Genomic DNA, 22,099 nt, shown 5'->3' on the forward strand with positions numbered 1-22,099 from the left:
TACATGTGCTTAAAAACCGATCCCCGAGCAGCCATGGTTCTTTGATATTAGAAATCAAGGAACAAATGTTGTAATGTACCTTATTGGAAATTTAGAGCCCTACCATGTCACAGAAGCCACTCAGGATTCATTTTTCCTTTTGTCACTGTATGATGTTTTTGACTTTTCAAAATTATTTCTATGAAGCCAGAAGACTAAAGCTATTCACCTCAAGCCTGTTAACAATCTTCTTCTTGATGGCATTCTGGGCTGCTGCGTTGGTAGCCACCCTCAGACCCTCTGCCGCTTCCCTAAGTCGTTGTTGTTGATCTTCATTCTCAGGGTTGGCAGCAGCTCCCTGCAAGTAAATATGGGCCTCGTTAGCGTCAATCACACACCATTGTATATGTAAAGGGGCTAGGTACATAAGCACTAGCAGCCACCGCTAGCACTTGCCATCTAGACTTAATTACTGGACTTATACTTGAAAGTAATTGGTAATTAGCACTAAGCTGCTAGTGGTGCTAATGTAATAGCACTCTAATACTGGAAGCAATCATTCCTCACTTATCAACCTACCTTTGCAGCCTCCACCATACGTGCAGTAGAATCCGCTAGAAGCTTGGCAGCAGCCAAAAGTTTCTTAGAGTTGTCCATATCCAGCTCAGCCTCCGCATCAGATCTCATAGCGTTTACCAGATCTGAAGTTGCTTGAGCTAGCACCCGTGCTTGCCGCACCATTTCTCCTGCAAATAAACATGCTTGTCTTATTAAAATATATATTATATGTATATAATAAGGTTACAGTGGTCAACATTATTGGCACCCCTGCATATTAAGTACACCACAGAAAACCTCTCTTGAAATAAAGTATTTAGTGAAACTGCATATATATATATATAGACTTGTATGTCTGATACAGAAATGAGACAAAAATTTTAAAAAAAACTTACCAAAAAAAAAGCATGCAAAATTGAAAACAACGCCAGAACATGATTAATGGCGCGTCGGGCAAAATAAGGTTAACCTGTGATTAATTAGATGCGGACATGACTGTAATTAGCCTATGAATGGTGGCCTTGATTCTTAATAAGTCCAGTTGTATTCCCTATTACTTGTTCACAATGGCAAAGAGAAAAGAGCTGTCTGAGCGGACCACAACTGCTATTACCACCAAGCACAAGCAGTCTAAAGGGTACAAGACTATCTCCAAAGACCATGGCATCCCAGCTTCAACAGTTCTAAATGTCTTCAAGAAGTTTGTTATTCATGAAACAGTCAAGAATCTTCCAGGATGTGGTAAGAAAAAGAAGGTAAAAAAAGGGAAAACTGATAAAAGACTCCTATGAAAGCTGGTTTGAAATGCGACAAAAGAAACCACAAACAACCAAAGAACTCCAGGCTGCGCTAGAGACATCTGGAATGATGGTCTCCAACCCATGTCATATGCCCCACACTGAACAAAACAAGGCTCTGTGGAGGAAAGCCAAGGAGGACCCTAATGCTTTAAGAAAGGCATTTAAAGGGGGGGGGGGGGGGATATTTAACCTGATAAACCACAATCTTTCTGGGCAAATGCTCTATAGGCAGATGAAACCAAACTAAAGCTTCTTAGAAATGCAGACCATTGTTATGTTTATAAGCGAAATAAGGGCTATAAAGAAGAGTGCACCCTACCAACAGAGAAACATGGTGGAGGATCCATAATATTGTGGAGCTGCTTTGTTGCCTCTGGGACTAGAGGCCTTGAATGTGTTACAGGAATAATGCAATCAGAGGATTATCGGAGCATTTTAGAATGAACTTCCAAGTGTGCGAAAACTAAGTTACAGTTCAACACACAGGATTCTACAGCAGGATAATGACCCAAAGCACACATCCAAAAGCATAAAAGAATGGTCAAGAAGGAAACAGACTGTTTTAAACTGTCCACCAAGGAGTTCTGATTCCAGTCCAATTGAAAGTCTTTGGAGAAAGCTGAAATGCACTATTGGGAGAAGAAACAAACCTTGAGAACATTCAAAAGTTTGAGAGAATTACAGAAGAAACTACCAGCATACAGATGCAAGAAGCTCACAAATGGCTTCAAAAACTACTTGGAGGCTGTCTTATTAGCAACGGTTTCCTAACCAAGTATTATGGAAGGGTGCCCTTAATCCTGTCCAGGTCATATACTGTGTTTATGTACTGCTTTTTCAGAAATGACTGCATATAAGTTGTCAGTTGAACTTTTTAGTTGAATGTATTTGGACATGCTATTAAATAGTCTAATGATAAAAAAGTTAGTACATAGGCTCTTATTCCTGAGGATATTAGCTTTGTATGCCAATAATGTTGACCACAACTGTATATCTCAAGTATTCATTTGTTCAATTTTCCAGTGCTGTTGTTGAAAGCTAAGAGATATTACATATTGAAAAACAGTGTAATTACAGAATTAAATGGTCTTATTAAATAACATTTACATGGGTGCATAACTACAAGTTTTGGTACAACCATATCTCTGAGCAATCGTACCTAATAACTAGTTATTGTGATACAGTCAGATTAGTATATTCCAAGTCATCTGCCTACTAGGTGCACTAACCTGCATCCCCCATGGAGCTGAATATGCTCTCTGTTACTGACATGATCGTGTCTGTTGCCTGGTCATAGCGGCCAATGGGTTCTCCACGACTGGCAAATTGGCGAACATGTTGCAAGAGGTCGTTAAGAGCTTGGCTGACCACACTGGCTGCTGCGCTAACTTGCTTCAGTAGTTCAGGATCCTCTGTGGCTGACTGGCAGGCTCGCACACAGTTCTCCACAGAGCGATCCACCAGTTTCCCAGCTTCGATGAGTTGTTCTTGACATACTGGTGAACTAATAGTAGGACTAACCACCTACAACAGAGACCAATGATTAAGTCTGGCAGGAGTACGAAATCAAAGAACACAAGGTTATACAACATCTCCAAACCAAAGTGAAAAAATGTAAGCAGGTGCGTATCACTGCGACTGTAATGCATAACATATACAGAGGGCGCCACAGCAGGCTGCAAGCGCCAAGAAATATGCCAGCACGGAATAGGAGTTTGGCATTTTTATTATGTATGGCAGTTTTATGTTCTTAGGCCTTTACAGCTTAATCAAAATATTAGCCAACTGTCTCACCAAGCAACCTTTGTAGGAGGACTCCACACTAACATACGCATCTCTCTATGGGCCTAGGCCTTCAAAATGAACTCAAGGCTGGTAGCCATTAGTCTGCTCTAATTAAATATCAGCCTTGGGCAAAATGGGAATGTGTGCACACCCCAGGTTGTACACAGCATGTACAAAACAAAGTGAAATCAATACAAGCAAGTTCATTTACTGAGACTGGAATGCAAGAGCAAACTTACAAAAGGCAGAACAGCATGCTGGCAAGTGCCAAGAAATACACCAACATTCAATACATGAATATGAATATATGAATAACGAATTTTGCTCATTAAAATAAAATTGAGATCAACATTTCAATTATTAATTGGAGCGCTGTTCAGGAAAAGACAAGAGGACGAATAGACTGTGGGGAGAGCTGGCTACCAGCACAGTCATATTAGTCTTCCAAAGAAGCAATCGGTAATTGCAAAATGTCAAGATCACTTTATTGTATTTTAACTAGCAAGTAAGTTATAACAAATATTTAGAAAATGACAGATGAATTGGGATCTCCATCTTGCAATCAGTAGACTGCCTCCTCCACAACAAAAGGCAACAAACAGAGATGTTATCCCACGCTCCCCCCCCCCCCCCCCATTTTGATTAACCTTTTTCCATGTTAGATCTCGTATGTATATTAGCATTTTCTATATTTCCCAACTGTTAAACTACTACACCATCAGGCACTGGCCCAATTTTTTTCTGCATTCACAGATCAAGAAAGAACATTACAGATATATTTTTAACATTATCTAAACATGGAGGAGGAAATGTTTATTTGGGTCCTGTAAAAACCAACCATGACACAAATAATGTAAATTGATGGTGATCTTTGGCATGAGTTTCAGTCCAATGAAATAAAAAAAGACCCTTATTTTACACGCTGTACGTGACTGATCAGATATGTGTTGGCGGGCTCACCTTTGCACATGCCACTAACTGGGAGGTAGAAAGTGCACATTGAGTAGCAGCAGCAATCACTCGGTTCTGTAGTACTGTGTCTTCCGTTACTTGAGCCACATTCTTGGCCTTCAGGACCAACATGGCAGCTGCATTGGCTACAGCTTTTGCCAAACTCATTAATATATCCTAGGATACAGAACACATAAGCGGAGTTGTAGAGAGGAGGCGGTAATGGGAAAGAGCACATCATCAATCTCAATATTTCATAATTACTTGGAATCGCTCATCCGCTTCACTTTCTCCAATTTGTCGAAGCAGGTCTCCACTCGCCTGCCCTATGCTGCCTGCGGCTGTGAGAACGGTCTGACGGGGCTGTAACAAAAAGCAAATATATACATTTGATATATATTTTGATAGCACTGTTTGTCTCATGGGAGAAAAAAAGCATTTGCAATGCTTCAATTAATAGGATCAATGATATTTCTGATAACGTCCAATCATTTGTTAAAGACACTGTTCATTGACCACTGAGGCTTCGCATAGTTTTCTATTAAAATTAAGTTCACTTAAAAAAAAAAAAAGTTACTTAATTGCGCTCTTAAAAATAGAATAATTGTGCAATTATAAAACTAGAATAATAAGAACCAGTTCTAAGCAGACTACAGTGGAACAAAACCATTCTAAGTGGAACGGTGAAATGTCTGTAATACAGTCTGGATTGAAGGGGTTTGTCCAGGGTTTGAACATACAAAAAAAAAAAGTTTACTTTTTTCCAGGGACAGCGTTCGTCACCTATGGGATGTGTCTGGTATTGCAGCACATTCCCATGGAAGGGAAGGAGACTCAACTGCAATACTAGACATAAAGCCATGGACAACAACTGCTGTTTTTTGTTAAAAGGTAAACCTTTTTTTTCTAACTCTGGGCATTCCCATTGGCTTTATAGTTTTACAATAGTTTTTCTCCTTTATAAAATATATTGTTAGTGTTATGTATCCCTCAATAAACTCTGAAGGCGTACTTCTCCAGAAGATGGTTGCACGGCTGTGAGCAGATCAGAGACCGCCCCTGCCAGTGTCCTTGCAGCTCCTAATAACTTCTCTCCACTTCCGACTTCATCCTCCATCAGAGCAGCCAACAGTTTTACACCCTTAGACATCTCCGTCAAATTAGAAGAAATTGTGGTAATTGCACATCCCACAGCTGTGTAGTCCGTCTCCGATGGATCCCCTAGAAGGAATAAAATGTAAATGATGTGTATAGAAATTTAAGCCCAGTGATGCTAATGAGTACCTTAATGACACACAGATATCACACTTGTTAAGGACGTATCCTTAATTTTATAAGTCTAAAATGCTTGTAGCATTTGTGTCTTTAACAAGCTTAAGTTTAATAGATGATGGAAAAAATGCACTTATTTGGGTGCTCTGTGTAGGAGTGCTCACTAAGCACAGGAACAACGGTTTCAAGTACAACGGGCTTAACTATCACGAAAGGCCCTTTTACACAGTACAAATATTGTGCAAATAATTGTTAAATTGATTGTTGCTCACTGCACACTTAATTATTGTGCAAAACAATTAGTGATAAATTATTAGATTATTGCTGGGTCTTTCACGTGGACCTAAAAATTATTGTTCATCTACTGTAAAGGCCCATTTACACGTCCCTGTGTGTACTGGCTCCGATGCTGCTGCACAGGAGTGAGTATCGCTGGCTCGCTCAGCGGGAAGCCAGGACCGCTGGAGGAGATTTCACTCCTTGCTCTCCCCCGCCCCTCTCCATTCACTCAACACAGCAACCGTTCACGGCTGCCATTTACACTCAACGATCATCATTCTGGATCTTAAGCTGCATAAAATTCTAAATAATCACCGTTCAGTGTAAACAGCAGCCGTTCAGTACTGAACGGCTGCTGTGTTAAGTGAATAAAGAGGGGCGGGGGAGAGCGAAGAGCGAAATCTCCTCCAGCTGCCCCCGATTCCCTGCTGGACGCTCTGTGAGCGAGCCAGCAATATTTGCTCCTGTGCAACAGCAAGGGAGAGAGTACCCACAGGGATGAGTGTTGGGCATAGCTTGCCCAACATTCGTCCTGTATAAATGGGCCTTTAATCAATTGGTGTAAACAGGCATGTTAAAGATTTACTGTTCAGAAAGAAGTGGCAGAAGGGTTGACTAGAGGCATGGTTATGATCCAATGAACGATCACTATCTAATTATAGTATTGTTCAGTACAAACGCATGCCAAGCAAAGGATATACAATCAGAAGTTCACCACTGGTTGCATGCCTCTTCCAATTTATCTTGCAGTGTAAAAGGACCCTAAGACTTCTGATCTATATCAGTGGCAGAATTTGCACTTGTGCAGAAACTCCATTAATGTCGGCTACAAAGTAGGTAAAGCAAGTTATGGAACTTATCATAGAATTAGAAGAGTGGTGAACTAAGCAAGGGCACATCTTATGGAGTGTGGTTGTATATGAAATAATGCCTTCAACAACAATTCATAACACCAGTACACCTACCAAGCATATTCTACAAGACAAGACACTTATCTTTCATCATGTACACACCGTGATTAAGCAGCGTCACTGCTATGTAAAAGCGTTCGTGCATTGCTCTAGAAATATTATACCAGTTTTCCAGGACTATAACACTGATGGATGATCTATCCTCATGATATCAGATCGGTGGAGGTGAGGTGATCAGCTGTTTGCAAGAAGCCATTGTGCCCTGGAAATAGCACAGCTCTATACATTGTGCAGTAGCCCAAAATGGTACTGCAAACTAAGGCTCATTCAAATAAATGGCATTGAACTTGAGGTACTATTCCGGGCAGCTACAGCCAAACAGTGGCACAAGCAAACAGTCGAGCGGCAGGGTTGTCAGTCAATGAACCCCCACTGATCTAATATGACCACAGATCCTGAGAAAAGAACATCAATATTTTAGTCCTGAAAAACCACTTTCGTGAATGTGGAGATTCCTCACAATATGCAACCAAAATGCTATAATTAAAAGTCTATATGTACAAAAACATAAAATGGTAATAAATCATATCTTTGCACAAAATAATGCCTGTTTCCTTCACATACTATAGTGTAGAACAGAAGCAATAGGATGAAAGGTTGCAAACAAGCGCTTAAGTTTCCGTTGTCAGTGGTGTGTGCTTTCTAAGGAAAAAAAATGATGCTCATAAAAGTCTAGTAAACTAAAAAAAACACGAGTTGTGAAGTACTTCTCTCCATTAATATTCATTATTGGGCAGCCTGAGGCCTTTCTGCTTCTGTTAAATTCCACAATGTAAATGCTAGTATGTTTCACACGTACAAAGAAGCAATGAAGCTGCAGCTATTCAGAGTCTTCTTTCTAATTCTCACAGAGTATAACGTACACAGCGACTAGGTATCTGCATAGGATATTACCTGCGGTCAGGTTCACTACCGATGCGGTTCCTGCAGTGATGGCGTCCACTTGGGAATGGATTTCATGTTTTGACTCATCTACTTTGTTTTGAATCCAAACTCTGGATGCCTAGAAAACATCAGCAAACACCTTATATGTATAATCCACTGGCTGATACAACTTGAAGCTCCTGGGCCCCAATGCAAAACCTATAACAGGGCCCCCAACTATAATGCTTTATTCATAGTACTGGGCTTCCTACATGGAGGAGAGGCCTTCTGGGCCCCCTAAGGGTCCTGGGCAGAGGTGCAACCGCATCCCCTGCATCCCCTATAGTTACACCAGTGCAAAATGCTGAATAGTTAGTAATTTATAATAGTCAAAGTTGCTTTCGTGTTGCGGCACCCAAAAGGGTTTTCCAGGATTTAAAGGCATTGTACCAGGATCAACTTTTATCACCTACCTGTACAATAAGTCGATCTTGGTACAACGCCTTTAAATCCTGGAAAACCCATAGAATAAGTGATTAAACTCTGGTTGGTTGGAGGTCTCGCTGCTGAAACCCCCACCAAAGCTGAGAATAGGGGTCATTGTGTCCCCCTCATCACTGTGGGCTCCTTCGACCCCCTGCAGTGATGTGGAGATTGGATGGATCAGCCAGTCACACATGCGCAGTGCTGCTCCATTCACTTTGAATGAGAATGCTGGAGACACAAGAGCCCCTGTACTTAGCTAGTCAGTCCCATTAAAATGAATAGAATGGTGTTGCGCATGTGCGACTGCTGGTGTGTTACTATGGAGTGAGCCCCCAGTAATGGGGAGAGAAGGAAAGCGAGACCCCCACCAATCATGCTTTTATCACCTATCCATAGGATAGACGATGAGGTCGATTGTGATGCAACCTGTTTAAGCACTAAAGGGTTATTCATAGAATGGCTCACTTTTTGATGACAGAATAAACGTGCTGCGTCATTTGTCGCTTTAATTTTTTTTTTGCAGTTTTTTTATTTTAATTTTTTTTTACATAAGAACAGTATCTCATTAGAACAGTAGCCATGTCAGGTATGGAAGCTCAGTCTCATTGGAGTGAGTCAGTCAGAGCTGCACTACATGGCATGGCCACATTTGTATGCACGGGGCTGGTCTTGTGTAAACAATGATGGTAATCCAGCAGGGGCTTAAGGATTGCGGGCCTTTTATCAGTCACTATAGCCCAAATTTAGTTACTTCATTTCCTCATTCTGCTGATCAAACATTGCCAACTCATCATTTTTAAGAGTTTCAGAAGATTCATTTAATCTTTTCCCAACATTCCAGGTACATACAACGGACTTCAGCTGCAATGACCAAAATCAGATAACTCCAATCCTGGCTGTTTTACCACTTAAATGCTGCAGTCAATAGTGACCATCGCATCTAAGCAGTTAAACGCAGGGGGTGCTGTATCTATCCCCTCAGTCCCAAGATACAATTGCCGGGTGTCCGTTGCCATGGCAGTCTTCACCCCTGTCACCTTAGTACTCCTACTCCACCCCGCAAAAATAGGCTGAAATAGGATAGTGTCTACAACACAATACACTGTAATGCAGAAGTATTACGGTATATTGTGAGAGTGATCAAGTGTTAATATGTTGAAGTCACCTTAATCGAACTTAAAGTAGTTTTAAAAAAAAAAGTGTAATAAGTTTTTTTAAAAATATAAAAAAGCCAAATATTAAAACGCTCAAATTCTTTTCCCTCATTTATCATGTTAAAAAAATCTAAAACGATTGTTACCACGATCCTTCACGACCATACAGAATTAATTGGTGGGTGGCACATGTACTCAATATGTGACGTCCATAAGTGAGCATTTTTACGGTTTGCACAGAAGAAGCTGTCAGCTAAAGAAAGAACATTTGCTCCTTCTTTAGCCAAACACGAAACCCTTTTACATGGCCGATGATTGGGAAAGCAAATCTTCAGGCAAACCGTCAGGCCTTATCATAGGTCTGTCTAAAAGGGCCTTGAGGCAGTTTTCACACAAGGAGAATTCGCCACACAATTCAGTGTCTCATTCAACTGAACGGGAATCTGTGCCGTAGTTTATATAGCACAGATTTTACCGTACACTTCGTGACACGGAATCCATAGCTGCTGTGATGCAAATCCATGGCTAAAGCTGCAGATCTTTAACATGGATATTGCCGTGTAAACATGAGGAGGCGGGTATTACACGAATACATCTTATGCAAGTAGTCTCTGCAAAGGCTTCACTTTGACAACATCAGCAGTAAGCAATATTGATGCAGCTACTGACCAATACTCCATTACTATTCATCACAGCGATTCAGCTATTGGTAGTGACAAAAAGCAATGCAATAACGCGACATTGAGTCTCTAGGAGGATGAAAATCTCCATGTTGCCTAAGTTATGATGATGGTTTCCAGGTCCTGTTTTAACCAGCTTCAATATTCCAGTTCGTCAGATATGTTCCTGAGCATTTGATAGATTTAATTCAATTCATTATAGCAAGCCCAGGATAAATGTTTATTTCTATACCTTTGAGCTAATATTTGTTTTCCTAGCTCAGAGATAAACTCCGATCTTTGTCGATGCAGACCATTGCTTTGAAGATGAAACCTTCAAATGCCTGAGTAGTTAGTATTAATGCTTCATCAAATCCCTTACTTGCTGTCACTCTAATCTGCTCCTTACAAAACCTGACCTTCACTGCACACAACTAAATGGCTAAAGACCGAATATATATTACGACGCCTTCGTTAAGTCTCCCTCCCAAAAATAGACAGGTGGAAGGACGCAAACATTAGTTCTCGGTTGTCCTAATAAAACAAACGGTCAGAGATCACATTCCGAGGTTCTTACCATGTCGTGTCCTAGAGGTGGTAGATTGTCCACTTGGCTCAGATCATCATGTGCCTGTTGAACTGCATGCATGCTGGTATTAATGGTCCCCATCAGAGCTTGCTGAGCTGATGTCTGAAGAGAGGACAAACGTGAATGATGCACATACAGACTCAGCCAATTCATTCTTAATAGATCGCTCTCCGTGTAGATGAATGAGATACATGGATATCTTTACTTCACACACATTTACGTATCAAAATACAAGTACAAACTGTCTGTAAAGCTCCATCCATTCATAGATGTAACAGCAGATGCAGCCATTGAACAAAAGCAAGAGGAAGAGGAGGCCTTTCTTCCAGCAGTGCACACATCCTTACAAAACACTGCAAATATTTTCCGGCAGCCTCGAATACGAACAGAAAGTAGGTTACGAGACAATTCGGCTAATTAGCAGTGACATATGGCTGGACAGTTTGGGATGCGATTAATTGAAAGGATGTGCATAACAAGGCATTTAATGAACCACAGACAGAGACAAATGATTTCATGTTTTTAGCTACAAATAAAATGGGCACAAATATACAGAGGCGCATGACAGGGGGCGGCATCCTGCAACTAGGAATTCACTCCCCCAGACAGAGGCAGATTGGACACAATGCCAGCACATAAAACTGTATCCACAAATGGAGAGAAAACTTTTGATAAACCCAAGAAGAAAGTGCGCATAGTTTATAAAGAATCTAAAAAGAGAAGAACTAATTAATGCATCCAGATGCCAGTTTTATGTCAACTTATATTAGTTTTGGGGTTTTTTGCCCTCTTTCAAAATCTTGTTTTGCAGTAAAATACTACAATGTCTTCCCACCGCCTGTAGAGCTTCTCTGAACGGATTCCAGTTCAATTACCTTAATTGAATTTAGTTTACATCAGGTACTTGTGGCGATCCTGAAACTAATTAGCGGACATGACCGAGGACGTGTTTACTTTTGCATGATTTGGACTCATTAAACGAGTGATCGGCTTCATCAAGCATGAGATTACGCCTAAGTGCTTAGTAACAGAGAAATGTTCAATTGGACAAAAAACAAGATGGCTATCATGACAAATCAAAGCTGGAGCAAAGGGGATTCCATATAAAATACAGTGGGAACAATGCAAGAGATGAACTGATTTAAAAGAGACCAACTGTATGGCATAAAGGCGTAGAAAAGCAGAATATGTGGCATGCACAGATATCATCACGCCTGAATTGTGATAAGTTATACAATTTGCTAGGATTCTAATTCAATAGTCTTTTGTCATCCTATAATAAAAAATATATAAGTTGTGAGCCTGTGGGTGGCAGATGGCATCCGTTAAGGTATCTGTCAAATGTGTGACTTTATTTTTTAACACTTAATATCTTGCGCCACACATTTGGGTTACACTGAATTTAGAGAACAGTTATATGCTAGTATAAAAAAATCCAAATCGCATGTCTGATGGTACTTATGCTAATCTTGAAAGATATGCAAATAAGGTTGTATCCTCTAACTTTTATTCAATAAGTTAGCGATAAACAGGTCATACGCAAAACAAACATTTTTCCAATGGAAGCCGATTCAGCTTACTTGTACTTACTAGTGGAGGCATGTGTCCTCTGTGCATTTGACCAGTGGTAAGCTGTTGTTGAGCTGATGGCATGGTGCCTATGTTAAAAGTCTCTGGTCCACTTGACCCTGAGCGTATAATTGCAGGAAGGGCAACTGTGCCATGTTCAAGCTTACCAGGCCGAGTGACTTGCTGCTGCTGAAGAATAGTGGATCTAAAAAGAGAGTTCTAAGTGAAAACAAGCTTCATTTGTACAAGAGGTGGTTTGATATAGGCCTCCTGCAAACGGGCGGGTCGGACCCCGCAGGCGGGATTCCTACAGCAGAGTTCAACCCGATGCCCGTCCGGTGAACCCTGCTTACCTGTCTGGCAGCTTCTGCACATGCTGTAGATGTGCCCGCCAGTGCTGCGGGGTGACGCGTATCCCACGATACTTCTACAGTGCTCACTGTGAAAGTGTCGCTGGACGGACGGCTTCCATTGACTTCAATGGGAGCCGACCATGCGCAACCCACACAAAATCGCAGCATGCTGCAATTTATTCTCAACAAGCGGAAAAATTGCAATTGATTTCCGCTTGCGGAGATAAAATGGCGTTTTGTCATTGAATACTATGGGATGCATTTACTGTGGAGTCCAGAGGCAGATGCCTGCTGTGGACTCCGCAATGCAAATACGCTTGTGTGCCGGAGGCCTTAGTGAGCCTTTAATGGTGCAGTCATCACTTTACTATTCATTTCCAAGGCACATTCAAGATGAACCTATATGGCCGGTTTCACATCTGCGTCGGTACTTCGGACTTGAAGTTCCATCAGAGATGTGACTGAAGATATCGCAAGAAAAAGCGCCGCATGCAGCATGTTTTCTTCAGTCCACAAACCAGCCAACTGAGCACAAAGTATGAGGGACCCAATTATAGTCAATGGGGTCCACCTGCTGCTCTTCGTTTCTCTCCAGAGACTGAACCATTCGACTGCGGGGAATACCCTCTCCTGCTCCGCGAACAGAGCAAGAAAGTGGAATATCCAGCGCAGATGTGAAACCATCCTAACAGAAGCCAAATACTCACTTTTTTGGAGAAATTGATTCTTCTAACATTGTAGATTCTTCATCCCCCTCTAATCCAAAACGATCTTTACTTTGTTTCTAGAAAAGTGCATATTTATTAATAAAATATATCATCTTCAAGAAAAGGAAAATTGTGATTTTACTTCTATAATCACAAATGTATATTTTGATTACCAAAAGTAAATTCACTGTTCATACTATTCTCCATTTATACATTTGCCATATACCTGTACAACAGAAACCTGTGATATAGCATGTATGTCATGAACTATGCATAAATTGGGAGCATTTTCAAGGTAAAGAAATTCAAAAGTTGTTCATCATCACACTATAACTTTTGTGGTTCACCACATACATAGTCAGGTTATAGCTAACTAGGCCTTGGAAAAAAAGCTAGATGTTAGAGACCGCAAAAGCGGTATATCAGTCCTGAACGTATACATTTTTTTACTCCAATTTAAGTGGGGCTTTAACCCAAATTTTCAGAGGTGCACACACACTTTAAAACTACATGTCAGTTAACGTCCATGTACCTTCTTGAGTATGATATCTATGTATCCAGCGATTAACTGAGAGATCTGCTCCCCTTCTGTAGTTTGTACAGAGTAGTAACTTTCTTGATACTCGCCAAAGTCCTGAAATATATGAGCAATTAAATATTTAGATGACAAAAAAAAATTACATCTTCCATGGCGTACCACAACAAAGCATCAAACCAGTAAAATATTGAAAGGTAGCTTTGGGTGTGAATAGAGAAGTGGCAGAAGTTGGCTGGAGATAAATAACCGATAAATAATGCAAGGCAACTCCTGACTGATCTCAGCAGCACTTTTACACAGCACAGAATAGTTCACTCTGCTAACTTGAAATCTTTATTCAGACTTATGGGTGTCCAATCTCCAAAGCACAGAATATGAATTGCTAACCATGGACCTCATTTATGCTTATCACATATCATAGAGAAGCTCGAAAAGCAAGTATATACCAGAGTGAAGCTTTTTGGAGAGGCAGCCCAACGCTTTACAGTGGTCAATGGCCATTCCTGAAGAACGTCCTTTGTTTTTTCATCTACTCTCATTACAGAATCCTTAGTGATCCCAAGCAAACGAGGCACAAGCTTGTTTTTACTCTTCATCTTTTCCTAGAAATGCAGAGGAAAATAATCAGGTGCGGAAATTCAGTTAGGAAGTAGTTGTGACAATGTATCATTGGCTATATTAAAACTTATTTAATAGACTAATAGTGTATAGAAGACAGCATGAAGAGTGTCCAGAAATATCAGCAAGCTACGTCCAACTTCTTGAACCTTTGTGGTAGTTATTAGCATAGCTGGATAATAGAGGAGGGCTCACAGATCACTTCTCACACAACTTTTAAGTAGGACTTTATTTCTGGGGGGTGTTGCGAAAGTCAAGTCAAGTCTGTATTTTTATAAATTTGCTGAATCCTTGGGTCAGCAGAAAACGTAGACAGAAAATGTGTAACGATCTAACCGCAGGGAGAGCGTCTAGGTTACACAATCAAATCCTAACGAGGATGATAATTAGGTAAGAAAGCACCAGAGGAGATGAAAGATGCAAGTAGAAAAATGCATGAGAGGCAGAAAGAATGTGCCGTGAAATCAGACTTTTCTCCCGCCATATAATACTTTCACGGAGTAATACAATGCCAGGGCAATGTTGAATACATTACAAAATAACAGAACTGGAGACACAATTTTTGTTTACACAGCGGGTTAAGTGAATGCACAAATGGTAGCTCAGTCAGGTTGAGTTACAGCCATAGGATGGGTTTACATACACAAGGCTTTTTAAAGATCAGAACAATTTCAAAAATGGGAAATATTTGCCAATAATAGGAACAACAACATTAAGGGGAATTTATCAAGTTAGTTGCAACACGTTTACAGTATACAAAGAGTCACAAAAATATGGCATCTACCACGTTTACACAATAATTTTCAACTTATGTTTCTGCTCACCCTTTTGTAAAAAAAAGTAGAATTGGATGGAGTTTAGCAGGGTGGCATTGGTCAATAGTGGTCTGAAAACTTTATTACATTTTAACATAGAAACTGTTGCAAAAAGCAGTACAAATCCAAGCCTGCCCATAGCAGTCAGATTGTATTTTGTTGGCTTTAGGACAGCAAGAAGTGTCAAATTTATTAAAAGGCGCAGGCGTGCACCTCTTCATTTATTTTGCACATTTTTACTCCAATGCACTTCAGATTAGAACTGGTGTATCAAATACCTTAGGCCCAATGACCACAGGTGAATTTTAATGATTAAATCCGCATGTGTCTCTTCTGCATGGGGGATCCGCACCTTTTGCTGCCCATAGGGATGCATTAGCATCTACACGGCAATTTAAAGCATGCAGATGTCATTTTTTTCCCCCCCGGTGTGCAGATGGCATGCGCAGAAAGAAGTCGCAGCGTGCTTCATTTTCCTGCGGATCCCGCATGGACGGCTTCCATTGAAATATGTGTAAAAGAGATGAAAAAGGAGGGTGGAGCAAGACCCAGTGAGAGTGGTGAAATAGTTCTGGAGTACGAAGTGTTTCAACTAATGGAGGTGCTGCCAACCAGATGACGCTCCACCAAGGAGGGCATGAGTATAGCGAAAAGGATGTGGAAAAATACTGGTGTGAAGGCACAACACTCTAAGCTAGTAGAAGATTAACCCCTTGAGTGGCACGCCCGGAAAAGTTCCGTGACGAGCTCCACTGCTCATAGCAACATAGCCCGGAAGATTTCCGGGCTATGTATCACTATGGGAGCTGCAGAGCACAATGCCACAAGCTGTGACATTGTGCTCTGCCTGCACAGACCCACAGAGAACAAAGCAAGGGCTTTGAAAAACCAGCAGAAGATATTGCCGACATGTCGGCAATGTCCTGCTTTGTTTACAGGTTGCCATAGAGACCATCGGCTTGTCAGAAGCAAGCCGATGGTCTCTGTGGCAGGGAGAGCTGGTTGTTAGCTGTCAGAGGACAGCTAGGTACTAGCTCTTACAGCAGAGATCAGAGAAAACCTCCGATCTCTGCTGTGTTAACCCTTTACATGCTGCAGTCTATGTGACTGCAGCATGTAAAGGGCTGTCACTGCAGCATGTAAAGGGCTGTCACCATCGGACCCCTGGAATGTGATCAGGGGTCCTGATGGGTCCCTGTGGAAGTCCCCTAAAGGGACAAAAAAAAATAAAAAATTTAAAAAAAAAAAGTGAAAAAATTATTAAAAAAATTAAAAAAACACTTGTCTCCCTTTACTTTGTAAAAAATCAAAAATACAATCACACATGTGGTATCCATGTGCGTCGTAATGACCCAGAGAAGGAAGTTAATACATTATTTAACCCCTTAATGACATGGCCCCTTTTTTCTTTTTTCCCCATTTCTTTTTTTCCTCCCCCCTGTTTAAAAAATCTCAACTTGTCCCGCAAAAAAACAAGCCCTCATATGGCCAGGTCAATGGAAAAATGAAAAAGTTATGGCTCTTGAGACGCAACTGCAAAACTAGTTGAAATTCAATGATTAGACCATTTTAAAAAACCTGCCCTGGTGGGCACGACAGGGTGGTAGGAAACCTGCCACTCAAGGGGTTAAGGTCCAATATGTGATAGTGAAAGCACTTCCTTATTATTTCACAAAATAAAAAACAGCAATTGAAAACGCGTTTCGGGGACGAGCTCCTTCGTCAGTTCGGCTGGATTGAACACAACAGGAATTGTGTCACCCCCAGGCATCCTGTTGTGTTCAATCCAGCCGAACTGACGAAGGCTCGTCCCTGAAACGCGTTTTCAATTGCTGGTTTTCATCTTGTGAAATAAAAAAAGAAGTGCTTTCACTATCGCATATTGGACCATAATCTTCTAGTACAGTGGTGGCGAACCTATGACACGCGTGCCAGAGGCGGCACGCAGAGCCTTCCCTGCTGGCACGCGCCACATCGGCCGCTCACCACTTGTGAATACCAGCAGGGGCCGCGGCTCCCCTGCCGGCATTCACAAACGGCACTGCTAGCCGCGCTGATCCCGGCACACACTGACTTCAGTCTGCAGCTGGAATCCCCCTCCCCCCTGCCCCGACGTCTCCTACTACTTGGTTCCGCCGGGAGGGGGCGGTGTCCAGCAGCGTGTGTGTCAGAATGTGTTCCGGGAGCATATTAACACTTTCTTCCCCACTTCTGCAGCAATCAGCAATTCCCAGCAACCTGATTGGTTGCTTGGTTTGGCTGATTCACCAAACAACCAATCAGGTTGCTGGGAATTACCTATTGAGGCAGAAGTGGGGAAGAAAAAGTTTATATGCATGCCAGAACCATCGCTGACCAGAAGAGGAGCTGAGCTTACAGGAGGAGGCAAGTATGTGGGTCTCGGGAGGCGCACTGTGGGGTGTCACTAATGCACGGGGGGGGGGGCGCTGGGAGGGTGTCACTAATGCACGGGGGGGCCGCTGGGGGGGGTGTCCCTAATTCACTGGGGGGCCGCTAGGGGGTGTCCCTAATGTACTGGGGGGGCTGCTGGGGGGGGGGTGTCACTACTGCACTGGGGGGCGCCTCTAATGCACTTGGGGGGCCGCTGGGGGGTGTCCCTAATACACTGGGGGCCACTGGGGGGTGTCCCTAATGCACTGGGGGCCGCTGGGGGGGGTCACTATTATCGCTGTGGGGTGGGGGACACGATTACCGCTAGGGCCGCTGTGGGGTGGGGGTCACTATCACCGCTGGAGCCGCTGTGGGGTGGGGGTCACTATCACCGCTGGAGCCGCTGTGGGGTGGGGGTCACTATCACCGCTGGAGCCGCTGTGGGGTGGGGGTCACTATCACCGCTGGAGCCGCTGTGGGGTGGGGGTCACTATCACCGCTGGAGCCGCTGTGGGGTGGGGGTTACTATTATTGCTGCAGCGTGGGGGGGTCACTATTACTGCTGGGTGGGGGTCACTATTATCGCTGGGGGTGCTGGGGGGTGTCACTATTACCGCTGGGGGTGGGGGTCACTATTACCGCTAAGGCTGCTGTGTGGTGGGGGGTCACTATTATCACTCTGGGGGGGGGGTCACTATTACCGCTAAGGGCCGCTGTGCGGTGGGGGTCACTATTACCGCTGGGGCTGCTGGAGGGGTGTCACTATTACCGCTGGGGCTGCTGTGTGGTGGGGAATGTTTACATGTGGCGGACATGGGCAGGGCCGCTTCAAAATAGACAGCGTGCAGATTTTGACTACTTTTTGGATGCGGAAATGCTGCAGAATTTTCCACAGAAATTTCCCCTGAGGACATTCTGCAGTATTTCTGCATCCAAAAAGCAGTCAAAATCTGCACGCTGTCTATTTTGAAGCGGCCCTGTCCTTTTTAGAACGACGGGGGTAAAATCATATGTCGTGATAAGCCCCGCCCCCTGACGTATTGGCACTTTGCGATAAATAAGTGGGTTTTAGGTTGCAGTTTGGGCACTCGGTCTCTAAAAGGTTCGCCATCACTGTTCTAGTAGCTTAGAGTGTCGCGCCTTCACACCAGTATTTTTCCACATTCTTTTGGCTTCCATTGAAGTCAATGGAAGCCGTCTGATGTGCGGCACACCAGCAGCTGTCACTGTGCCACAAATCTGTGGCAAAGCAGGAGATTCAAAAACAAAAATGAAAGCACTGCACATGCGTCGGCGGATGCATCAGTCATGCTAAAGAAGGAAGATCTGGCCTGCTCAGAGGAGACGCACGCTGGATCCGGAGAGGTAAGAAAATGTATTTCTCTCCATGTCCGCGGGCATGCACGGATACCACTGCGGGATTCAGCGGACATGAGGCCTTAATAAATCTCCCTCATTATTTGTACTGGGAAAAATGTAGTGTATTTGCCATCGACTCAACATGTATTTTTCTCAGCTAACACTACCTTTATCATCTGAATACTGCAGGTTTCTGCTAATGGATCTGAAGTGACCAGATGATCACTGGCCACCTACAATAATTTTTAGGCTACTCTCCCTTACCAAAGTTAGAATAAAACTTTCAGTGTTGTGCAAGCTATGTTCCCGGATATCTAGCAGATACAGTTGATACTTCTGTACTAGCAAGGCACATAAGACAAGTTGTGTGTTAACAGCAGAATATAAAGGTACATTTAAAGCGACCCTCCAGTTTCAGGATAAAAACAACTCTGTTCTGAGAGTGGTGCGAGAGGGGTTATATTACCTGCAGATGTTCTTCTCCACCATCCTTCCAAATTGCTGTTTCTGGGTTCTGTTTTCAGCCATCCAAGATGGCCAATGCAGTCTTCAGACTACCTTATCCCCAAAGTGCACTGATTGTGTTAGGACCACCATTGCACTATACCTGCTCTCTGTTTGACCAGAGCTGCTCATCTGATCAGCGGTGCCCAACATGCAATTGGAAGGCAGAAAATTCTGCAGCCCTCTTAGACAGCTGAAAGCAGAGCCCGAAACCGGTGGACTGGATGGGCAGCAAAGAAAAACAAATGCAAGTACCGCCCTGCTCCGGAGAACAAAATTTTGTCCCAAAACTAGAGGGTCGCTTTAAACAATAACAACTTTCGAGTAATAGACAAATATCCACATATCTCCTACCTTAACTAAAAAGAACGAAACTCCATATGTGCGTAAGGACCGAGCTAGCTTCACATACTTCACTTTGGCTTCAATTTCTGTCATTTCCCCACAATTTTTATGTTCCTGGTGGCCATAAAATGACATTGCAGAGTGTTATACAAAAGGCACAGCTTACACAATAAGACTATAATATACACCAGGCAAAAGTTATAAAAACTATGTAGAATGTTAACTGAGTAACAAAGACTTGTCATACTTTTTCAACTGAAGTGACATGGAAATTAGTGTGTGCATCCCATAATAGGGATCATAAAATCTGTTCAAACTACAGTGTGTGCAACTGTCTAATAGTAGAAAGCCAAAGCATCCATGGAAATAGGAAAACAACATATGAACCACAGATCCTTCTGAACAGTGTAGGAGAAGGTAAATACTTTGAAATGCCACTGGGAAAAATACTAAAAGGGAACGTCTTGTTAATGGTCAACAGTACCTGGAATATCTTTTTCTCTGCTCCTCTCTGCTTGATATATTCCTTAGGAAGAAACTCCTTCAAGCTATAAGAAATATGTAATGAATTTACTGATTGCTTAAACAAAATAAAAGATAAAAACAGTTTGTATTAGCAAATTATAGGCAAAGTCAACTTGACTAACAGCACTTTTATACACCGAAGAAAGCTCGACCAAGATCTTGTTTAAAAGAACACTTGCGTTCAGTTTGTGTGAACTTTATGTGTATTCTCTTACGGTCTTAATGAATCTTTACATGGGACCTGACAGCCGCCCCACCATCCTACAAGCGCCCGACTCCATTCACTTCAAGCAAGCAGTTGTTCATAGATTATAGTCGCTTTGCTTTTCGGTGAGCTAAAAACCAAGTGTATTAGAACTGACACATTTCTCACTCAATGTCCTGTCAGTGGCTATGTGTACACGGGACGACTATCACCCAAATTCGCTGTTTCCGGCAATTATTCGGGTGATAACTGCCCTGTATAAAAGGTACCCTAACCCAAAAGCCATTAACATGGCTGCATGAGGGCTTTTTTTTTTTTTTTTGAAGGACGAGTTGCAATGGTACCATTTAATGCACGGTTTACTGTACGGGTAAAAAAAACAAAACAATTTTATGTGGGGAGAAATGAAAAAAAAAAAGCAAATTGTACCATTTTTGGTGGGTTTAGTTTTTACTAACTTGTGTGAGCAGCCCCATTGAAATGAATGGGAGTGTTACACAGCGATTAACGCAGCGAGAAGCGCTGTACAAAAACAGCTGTGTGAGGGGGACCTTACGGCATGTCACACGGGCATTTAAACTTTTAGATCTACGTTGGATTTTTCCGGTGGGGATCTGACAGTCAATCCATGGCAGAACCCATAGGCTCAGCCACATACAGATCCAAGGTTTTATGGCCCATTTACACGTAACAGTTGTCGCTTAAACGAACAAAAGTGAATTACATTTATGTATAAACGCGAGCTAACAACTTTATGACTACAGAGAATCGTGCACTTCTCGTCAGTCATTCAGTATCAGCAGAATTAAAAATAATCGTTGGCTCGTTTATTTATCGCTCCGTTTAAACACTCTGCTCTCAGTGTTTTACAGATGGTCAGGCACTAAACAATTCTCACCGATGATCCGCCTGTCTAACCAAGATGCGCAAACTATTGTGAACGAGTTAGCAGTGACGTCACTCGCTCAAACGGGAATCGGCTTGTATAAAAAAAAAAAAGTCTTTAGCCCCAGTGAATGTGGCAAATCCATGTGTGGTCACCCAACACAGATTCGATTCAATACAAAAAATCAACATGTTTACATTTTTTTTCTGCAATGTGGATTGCAACATCCATGTGCAAAAAAATCCATAATGTATTACTACGGCGTGGATTTGCAAGCCATTTAATAGAATGGCAAAAAGCTGGACTTAACAGTGGATTGGTTAGTGGAATCTGTAGCAAAATCCCACTATGTAAAAGAGGCCTTAGCCTACTTACAAGATTTTGCCCTAAATTTGCAGCATGATGTGTATTGCAAAATTGTCCAATAAATATGCAGCACGTCAAGTGCCAACTTTTCTTCTGCATGTGAATGGGCTTTATGAAAATTCTATTCGACAGCTTTGCACTTTGTTGCAGCGTTTCAGTGTGAAATTAGCAAAAATATGTCACTTCTGCACGTGACCTAAAAGGAGTATTCCAGACAGAAGTATTTGTCACTTATGTAATGACCCCCATATAGATGGCCAGAACACTTGACTGTTTTCATCAGTGCCATAGATTTCAAATGGAGCAGCAGGGTGCATGCTCATGTGTCGCTCCATTCAAATTACTTCTAGACACTTAGTTGCAGCTAGGAAAAAATGTGGTCTGGGGGTCCACTGTTCTGGCGAATGGTCGGTGGGCCTAGCAGTCGAACCTTGATCTAGCATTTATTGACTTGGCGGATAGGTGATAAATGTTTCTGACTGGAATACATTTGATTCCCCATTCAGTACTGTGCAATAGTTAAGGCAGTTGTGGAAAAAAATTATTTTGACTCTAGAAGAGTTAATAATTT

The 22,099-nt window shown here is 42.3% G+C and overlaps 1 protein-coding gene across 3 annotated transcripts in view; it reads right to left on the reverse strand.

Annotated features, from left to right (window-relative positions):
- TLN2 (talin 2) overlaps positions 1–22,099 on the reverse strand; it is a 207,339-nt gene that overhangs the window by 82,309 nt on the left and 102,931 nt on the right. For all 3 annotated transcript variants that reach the window (XM_066592321.1, XM_066592320.1, XM_066592322.1), the window contains exons 9-22: positions 20,031–20,094; positions 19,556–19,660; positions 13,961–14,116; positions 13,509–13,610; positions 12,977–13,053; positions 11,938–12,121; positions 10,336–10,449; positions 7,490–7,598; positions 5,086–5,294; positions 4,338–4,436; positions 4,083–4,250; positions 2,567–2,861; positions 559–725; positions 209–337 (exon numbers count right to left, since the gene is read on the reverse strand). In XM_066592321.1, coding sequence (XP_066448418.1) covers positions 209–337; positions 559–725; positions 2,567–2,861; positions 4,083–4,250; positions 4,338–4,436; positions 5,086–5,294; positions 7,490–7,598; positions 10,336–10,449; positions 11,938–12,121; positions 12,977–13,053; positions 13,509–13,610; positions 13,961–14,116; positions 19,556–19,660; positions 20,031–20,094 — 1,978 coding nt within the window. The remainder of the gene's footprint in view (positions 1–208; positions 338–558; positions 726–2,566; positions 2,862–4,082; positions 4,251–4,337; positions 4,437–5,085; positions 5,295–7,489; positions 7,599–10,335; positions 10,450–11,937; positions 12,122–12,976; positions 13,054–13,508; positions 13,611–13,960; positions 14,117–19,555; positions 19,661–20,030; positions 20,095–22,099) is intronic.

This window comes from Eleutherodactylus coqui, chromosome 2 (genome assembly GCF_035609145.1).
Source record: "Eleutherodactylus coqui strain aEleCoq1 chromosome 2, aEleCoq1.hap1, whole genome shotgun sequence".
Lineage (NCBI taxonomy): Eukaryota > Metazoa > Chordata > Amphibia > Anura > Eleutherodactylidae > Eleutherodactylus > Eleutherodactylus coqui.